Source organism: Setaria viridis, chromosome 9, assembly GCF_005286985.2.
Source record: "Setaria viridis chromosome 9, Setaria_viridis_v4.0, whole genome shotgun sequence".
NCBI classification, from domain to species: domain Eukaryota; kingdom Viridiplantae; phylum Streptophyta; class Magnoliopsida; order Poales; family Poaceae; genus Setaria; species Setaria viridis.
Window position 1 is genome coordinate 18142934 of NC_048271.2, and position 8145 is coordinate 18151078.

An 8145-nucleotide genomic window follows, 5' to 3' on the forward strand; every position below is an offset into this window, starting at 1 on the left:
GGCCTCATCCTCCAAGAGCTTCGCGAGGGCTTCCGCCGGGGTGAACACCGCCGCATCGATCTCGTCCAGCTCGGCCTCGGAGTAACCGGCGGCATACCCTCCGCTCATCCTGGCAAAGTTGATGCCGGAATAGTGGGAGCCGAAGACCCCGAAGGCTCGCCGCACGCCGGTGTGAAGCGCGTCCACGGTGATCTCGCGACTCCGGCGGCGTACCCCGAGGACACGAGCCGACAGAGAGCTCGACCCCTCCTCCGGAACCACGCTGAAGTCGTCGTAGACGACGCGGACCGCATCCCGCAGGGCGCTATGCTCACTACGCTCCGCGTCGAGCGAGTCCTTCAGCTTGGCGAGTTCGCCTGCAGGAACCATCCAGAAAAACCCATCAGGTCAGGAACCACCGCAACACCACGGGAACGCAGAAACGGAAAGGAGTCTCACCGTCGGCCCAGGCCTTCAGCTCGCGCTCCCGGTCGGCTCCTTGAGACACGGCGGTCTGGAGTCCCTGCACTTGCGACTGGAGGTGACCGACCTCCGCGCCAAGGTCAGCCGCCACCTTCTCGGCCGCCTCCTTCTTGACCTTCTCGGCGTCCCGGTCCTGCAAAGCCTTGTGCCGCTCACGCCGGATGCGCTCGACGGTCTTCTGGAGGGCTTCATGCTCCCCCCTCAGCCGTACGAGCTCCTCAGCATCGCGGCGGGCCCTCTCAGCGGCAGCCTGGAACTCCTCGTGGTCAAGACGGGCCTTGTCGATGATGGCTTGGAGCTTGGCCTCCGACCGCCGTGCCTCCTCCTGCGCCGCTTCCTCGCGCCTTTGCAGGTCACCGATGACCTCCTGGGTGGCAGCGACCTGCATGGACAGCTCCCGGGTGCGCTCCCTCTCCACATTGAAGCGCTCCCAGAGCCCCCGCTCCAGCCGGAGGAAATCAGATTTCCCCCGACTGCACTCTTGGAGGGCCTGCAAAGCAACGTGCCATCAGGGACAAAGCAATGGGAAATGATGATCACCAACAGGAGAAGCAACATACCTGGTTACCAGGGAGAACGGTGTTGTCCAAAGCCCCCAACGCCGAGGACAGAGCCGCGCGGGCGTGGGTGAGGCCACCCTGCACCGCCTGCCACTTGTGCCACTCCGCGGCGTCATCGAGGGTGAAGAGGTGCCTCGGCGGGTCCTCACGGGATGCCCAGCGAAGGACGGACCCTCTCCACGCCCTGGGAACGGTGGTAGCCGAGGCCGAGGTGGGAGCCGATCCTGACGCTGCCGTCGAAGTTGGCACCACCACACCAGAAGCCGCCGGGTTCATCGATGGCCCCGGCGCCTGCACACCCGTCGCCGCCGAGGCCGCCGCGAGGTCGCCCAACGGCGGCGCCGCCTCCGACGTAGGCGGCAAGATAGGTATCCCCGCAGCTACCTCGCCCTCCGCCGCAACCGCCAGGGGAGGCTCCTCCGCCCCTGCCGGAGTCCCTCGAGCGGGCCTCTCCGCCTCCGCCGCCGGAGCCACCTCCGCTGGGATCCTCGGGGCGGAGGTCCCCGCCTCCATCGCCGTTGCCTCCTCCGCCGCGGTCGCAGGGGCAGGCGCTCCCTCCTCTGTCGCCGCCGATCCCGCCACGGCTGCGGGGGCATCCGTCCCACCTCTCGTCGCCGTCGTCTCCTCCGCCTCGTCGGCATCCAGGTCAATCACCTCCCCGGCCTGAGGACCCGTGGGAATGATACCCTGCGCTGTAGGGGCGACCGGGGAAACCGAAGGCGGAATGGGGTCCGCTCCCCCTCCCGTGACCGACGCCGCCGTCGCTCCGCCAGCCGCCGTCACGGGGGCCGCCTCCGCGGAGGGGTCTGCGGGCTCACCAAGGACCCCGCCGCTCGCCGCGGGCGGGACCACGGTCCGTCCCCCGGAGGAGGACGATACCCGCAACGCCTTCTTAGGCGCCAGCTGCATTACGAGGCCACGAGGAGCGGCGCTGCACATCAACGAGCAAACGTCAGCAGGAACGAACGCGAGAAGGGGAGAGGAACGAGACACAAGGAAGGCCAACTTACGTTCCTGAAGCGCAAGGACAGCGCACGCGCTTTGCCTCGGGGCCCGACGCCGACCCCGGGGCATCTGGCAGCGGCCGCTTGTCGCCGCTTCGCTGCCCTCCAGTCTCGGGCGTGATGGTGGAGACGACCTCCACGGACCCCCGGGGAATGCCCTGGGCGGACGCCTGGGGGCGCCCCGCGCCGGCTCCTGAGCAGCGGCGGGGGCAGGCTCCGAAGACCCCCGAGGGGCGCTCCACGCCGGCTCCAGGAAGGAGCCCCGTGTCGACCCCTGGGGGGCACCCCTCGCCGACCCCTGGGGAGCGTCCCGCGCTGGCTCCTGGGAGACGCCCCGCGCCGGTCCCTAGGGGGCGTCCCGCGCCAACTCCTGGGGGGTGCTCCGTGCCGCCCCAGGGCCTTGCGGAGCCAAGGCCTGGGTGGACGCCTCCTCTGCTTCACCCCCCGCGGCCGTCCACGAGCGCACCTCCCGGATTACAAGTGCGCCTGATCGGAGGGAGGAAATCAGCTCCTCCCCCTCTTCATCATCTTCCTTATCTTCATCCTCTTCATCATCATTATCGTCGTCATCGTCGTCTGACACGACCTGCCCCCTCCGCCGTCGTTGGAACTCCTTGGCGGCCTTCTTCCTCTTCTTCGCCGTCTCCTTGTCCTTACGGCGCTTCTGCGCCTCGGCAAGGAGACGGTTGCGCGTCCGCCGATTAGCGTCCTCCGGCACCGGCGGGAGCGAGTCCACGACCCAGGTCAGCACGCCCTACGAACACAAAATGGCCCCACGTCAAAATGACAATTACAAGACGCAAAGAAAGGAGGTCGGCGCCCCAACCCCTTACCAGGTCTATGAAGCCCGCGTCCGGGCGCATCGGCGGGTGCCCGGGAATTGGGTACTTGGCGTCCTTGTCCTCCAGCGCCTCCCGAATCCGTTGCCGGATCTCGGAGGCGGCAAGAGCACCCGCCGCCAAGGCGGTGCCCTCGGTCGGCGCGTCCGGAGTCATGGCGGCAAGCGGGCGGACCCGGAGCATCAGCGGTGCCACTCGCCGGGCATGGTACGCTCCGATGACCCCGGCGCCGCTAAGCCCGCTCCTCTTCAGCCGCTCGATGGCCTGCAGCAGGTCGAAGATCCGCTTCTTCTCCTTGTCCACCGGCCCGTACGCCCACACCTCCGGCGCCACGTCGATGGTACGGCCGGTGAACTCTGGCAGGGGGGAGTCCGAGTAGTTCTTCACGTAGAACCACTGGTTGTTCCACCCCTTGTGGGACACCGAGGTCTTCATCGCCATATACTCCTTGGAGCGAGTATGGCGGAGGTGGATCCCGGCGCACCCAATCGGCACCGGAGGCGACCGCTGCTGGCTCCCCCTCTTCTCCGTCTTCTGGTACAAACTCACTGTGAAAAAGTACTTCCACAGCGAGAAGTTGGGCTCGATGCCCAGAAACCCCTCGCACAGTGCGACGAACGCCGCAATGTGCTGGATCCCGTTGGGATTAAGGTGCTGGAGCTCGAGCCGATAGTAGTGGAGGAGCCCCCGGAAGAAGCGGCTTGGGGGAGTAGCGAACCCCCGCTCATGGAAGTGAGCGAAGGAGACGACGTAGCCGGGGGGAGGTGCCGGCACTTGCTCCGGCCCCGGCAACTCCCACTCGCCCGCCTCCGTCCTCTCGCAGAGGAGGCCTTTCCGCACCAGGCCCTCGGCGCGCGAGAGGTTGAAGTGAGAGATCCCCCAAGAACCCATCGCCGAAAGAGGAGGAAGCTTGACGGAGGTGGGAAGAAACTGCGCGTCCGGAGTGGAGGAAGGCGAAACGGGCGCAGGTGAGCTAAGTGCGAGGAAGGAGGACGAAAAGGCTCGAATGCAGAAGGCGGGCGGAACCAGCAAGGCGGGCTTCCGTTTTTATAGGAAAGGCGCGAGGGAAGCCAAATCGACGCCCCTGCCGCCATAAATGCGGCGCCAGGTACGCCCCTGCTACACCCACTTCCTTTTCGAAAACCGCGCACACGATCGGCCGCGAAAATATCCTATCCTCCTCGATTCGCGGGACGGCGCTCCCCGTAACTCCGTCTCCCGGATGGCACGCCCACGACGTCCCCCACGTTCAGCCCAAACGCGACGACCGCTCCGTTCCGGCCCGAGGCCCACCGAAAGGTAAGAAAGGGATACGAGGCTGAAAACGCCCCTACGGCCCATTACGGTCCAGAGGTTCGAAGGCTGGCCCGCCACGGGTTCGACAGCCGCCTCAGGACACCCCCCGAGCGAGGGGTGAGAAGGGACGGGTCCGCTAGCGGCCAACACCCAGGCGAGCGAAAGCCAAGGGCGTCCCGACCTCATGTTCGAGTCCTGACCGGCATGAAGTTCATGGTTTTTCCACGGGGAAAGGCAACGAGCCCCCGGATCCGGCCGATCGGACCCGGGAACTATATGAACTTGCCGGCGGGAGATTGGAGTACGCCACCAGCTTGGCCCGAGCCGGACCCCCCCGAACGGGGACCGGGACTCCACTCGAACCTACCCGTTCGCAGCTCAACGAGCACCACGGTTCGTCCAACGAGGATAGCGTGGCACGGCTCAACCCCTCCGTCCCAGCGAACGGACGCTTGAGAGGCAACGATCAAAAGTCGACCTGGCCTCCCGACCGGTCTCCTGCAACGCGCGGGGGCTCGGGGGCTAGCGTCGCAACCTACGACCACGCGTGTGGTCGTCATTCGCAGGCTCCCCGGCCAAGCTGGGCTAAAACAAACGCACCCTACCCCCAACAAGATCTCCGGTGAAAAACGACGAAAGGAGCCTCTGGAGGAGCACTCTTGCTCCACCACAGGCTCGGGGGCTACTGTTGGGGGGAAATATTAATGATCTCCTAAATACCGCTTAAAGGGACAAGCATGAAGGCTCAGGCCCATCCAGGATAACAAACTCACCATCAAGCCCAATATGAGTAAAGCTCCGCCTCGCCCGACCACGGTCTCGGGGTCGGGAGCGTCCGACCTCCCGCCACGAGGCTCCGCCTCGTCCGACCGCGACCCAGGGGTCGGGGGCGTTCGATCCCTTGCCACAAGGTTTCGCCTCGTCCGACCCCGAGCACAGGGGTTGGACTCACTGGGGCCCCAGAACGGATATCCCTCTCGGGTGCGGACCGGGCGGTCAAGGTAACGATCCCGTGGGTCCCCCTTGTCGACCTCGTCATAAATGCGCCGCAGGCCTGGCAGGGAGAAGAATGACCGCGCTCCTCACGCAACCCGTTGCAAGTACCCATGCACGACCACACTGTACAAGCTACAGTGCTGGCGGCTTCCTTCCATTCGTCGCAGGATACTCATGGCCTGCGCCGATCGGAGCAGAGGGAAGACTCGCCCGTCCTCGGGCCCCGCGTGCCCTCGGGCCCCGCGCACCCGGCAGCAGGGATGTGACGCCCTCTCTCCACAAGCCATCATGAGGACGATGTCATCCACCGTCCCTCCCAACGGACGCCGGAGTGACGACGAAACGCCTTCATCATCACCCGACGCCTACGGACACCGAAGGGGCTATCTGTAGGGCGCGACGACAGTTGGCACACGGCCGCCCTCCTCCTGCATGCACGCCGGCGCTCGTCAGGGGCCGGTGAAGGCGCCGGGCGCCTAAGAACTTGGTTTCTCCCTTCTTGCCGTGTTTTTACCGTACTACGTTTAAACTCTTACCACCCGGTTTCAAGATGTAACCCCGGCAGCCCCCTTCCGATATAAAAGGGGGCATCGGGGGCCAGAGACGGGGATCGGCTTCTTCTCCCACAAGCCACAGCACATTACTACTTTCCCTGAGAGCACAAGCACGAAAGAGACTTGGGACCAGTCCCTCTCTCGTCGATCTGTAACCCCTACTACAGAACCCCGCGTGGGCAATACGAGCATCCTCGATACTGGATGTAGGGCTTCCCTTGCCCGAACCAGTCTAAACCCGTGTCTCCCACGCCACCATCTGAAGCCTTACGCGCATAAAAGAAATTTACTAGTCTAAGTCTTGATCCGTTAATCTTGACAACGACAAGTTCGCTGCATTGCCCTCAGTCCCCACGCTAGGTGTCGCCTCACGAATACCTCCTGCCGTCAGCAAGGTGCCCCTGTCTTGGGGGTCACAGCCATACAACTCATACAATTCATCGACGAACGGTGGAGGCTTAACAGAACTCGACTGGGAACTCGGCTGGGCAGCACCACCACTGGTTTTCTGCAATGACGAACAGTACATGTCAGTACCAAAAATATGTTGCTACAAATAAGATGAGGAATAACTTATGGGACTGTCATAGGACATACCACTTCTTCGTCTTCCCAAAAGGTGGGATCAGCAGCAACACCACCAGTTTGTTTGTCGCGCCCTAAACCAGATTGGATTTGCAAGTCCCTCCAGCTCACGAATGTTCTCCGCAGGGCGTTGAGCTTGTTCTGCAGCTGCTTGCTACCCAAATTCATCCCAGTCTGTTGGTTGAAGCTGCGGTACACGTTCTTCCATCCCAACTTAGTGAGGCATCTGTTGCTCCAATTGAATTGGTTCTTCTGAGCAATGCACAAGTCCAGCAAAGTTTTCGTCATGCCCTCATCCCAGTTGGCACGGTTATGATTCATCTGAGTACACAGGAGCTGCAATTATATTGCACCGAAGTACGGATAACCAGGAGGCATACAAGTACACAATCTCAGCATCAGTGGATATGTTACTTGCCTTAGCAGTGTTCTTAGCACGTTTGTGGTGAAAATTGTACGGACAGACCGGTGGGGGAGAGCACGACGAAGTGGATGACGATGCCAGTGTGGGCACTGTTGCTAGTTTCTCGTGGTTGGGCTGCTACTAGGCTTGTAGCAGTCGCCTGGAAAGGTGAAAAAACCAAATACAGGCACATCACTTCAGTTCACTGTGTTGTAGAAAAGTTTGGGAGTTTAAGCTGAATAACATGCTGGAAGCACAATGCACACAAGTGATACCATCATGACCATGGACAGAACCAGGTAAACATAGATTACATGCTCATGGTCTCTAGTATGATCAAACATGTCATGTATGTCTGTGTGTCATGGTAACGCAGCTATGAGGTCATACATGTATGGCAAATTTGTAGTAGTTCAACAGCAAAGTACAAAAATGGAGCATGTGCACCCAAGTAGCAACAACAAGCTAAAAAAATGCTAATGCACATAACATGCAAGCATTAGAACACAAACTTCATAATCACAGGCAGTTCGACAGGGCAGTTCATAAAAATTTGTAATGGTAATGGCGCTTGATCAACCGCGTCAGGCGTACCTAGGTGACCACCTGCACCTGTAGGTTGTAGGAGGTGGGGTGCGGGGGGGGGGGGGCACGGGGAAGTACGCGACGGCGGAGAGCCCGGATCCTGGCTGCCGTGCTGGTCGACGACCTTGCTCCCTAGCGGCGTCGTTCACCCCCGGTGCGGCGGCGCTGCGGTGGGCCGGAATAGCCCGCCGACGGCGAAGAAGAGTCCTCCCGTGCTCCGGTGATTATAGCCCTCCTGCCACTTTGGAGATTTGGGAGCGACGGCAGCGGAGCGCGGTCGAGGGGGTGGGAGCGGGGGAGATTTGGGAGCGACGACGGCGGGGAGCGGGCGAGATCTGGGAGCGCGGGCGCCGGAGAGCGGGCGACAACGCGGGAGCGCCGGCGGCGGAGAGCGGGTGAGCGGCGGCAGCGACGGCGGCAGGGAGCGGGCGATAGCGCGGCGGCGTCGGAGAGCGGGCTAGATCTGGGACCGACGGCTGCGGAGAGCGGGCGAGCGGCGGGAGCGGGGCGGCGGATCGGGGGCGAGAGGTAGCGACCGGGCGAGAGGGAGGCGAATGGATAAGGACGCCAGGCGATAGCAGCACAAATGAGCCTCTTCGCGTCGGTGCCATCAGCCGCTCGAACAGCTTCAAGCAGCGCACCGAACGGCTGGGCTGAAAAGCCCAGCCAGAAAAAGCCTAGCCGAAGCTTTTCAGCGCTACCGAACGGGCTGTCAGGATGTTGCTTGAGTAAATAGTTTACTTGGGAGTACAAGAGTAGAATCAACCTTAGAGCTTGTTTCTAATCTGGTCCATGCGTATATTCCATGTTACATGGTGATATCGGTTGTTCATTTTGGAGCAGTTCTGTTTTTTTACTCTT

The 8145-nt window shown here is 62.4% G+C and overlaps 1 protein-coding gene across 1 annotated transcript; it reads right to left on the bottom strand.

Annotated features, from left to right (window-relative positions):
- Positions 1-1930: 1930 nt before the first annotated feature.
- Positions 1931-6584, bottom strand: LOC117835387 (uncharacterized). Its single transcript, XM_034714749.1, has 3 exons — positions 6309-6584; positions 6090-6219; positions 1931-1953 (listed from the first exon to the last, which is right to left on the bottom strand). The coding sequence occupies exons 1-3, from the start codon at positions 6582-6584 to the stop codon at positions 1931-1933; spliced, it is 429 nt and encodes a 142-aa protein (XP_034570640.1).
- Positions 6585-8145: the final 1561 nt, after the last annotated feature.

Coding starts and splice junctions, on each gene's coding strand:
- LOC117835387 (XM_034714749.1), bottom strand. CDS start 6,584: ATGACGAAAACTTTGCTGGACTTGTGCATTGCTCAGAAGAACCAATTC. Junction 6,220..6,308: donor TTTGGGAAGACGAAGAAGTG/GTATGTCCTATG, acceptor TCGTCATTGCAG/AAAACCAGTGGTGGTGCTGC. Junction 1,954..6,089: donor CACCTTGCTGACGGCAGGAG/GTATTCGTGAGG, acceptor GTTGATGTGCAG/CGCCGCTCCTCGTGGCCTCG.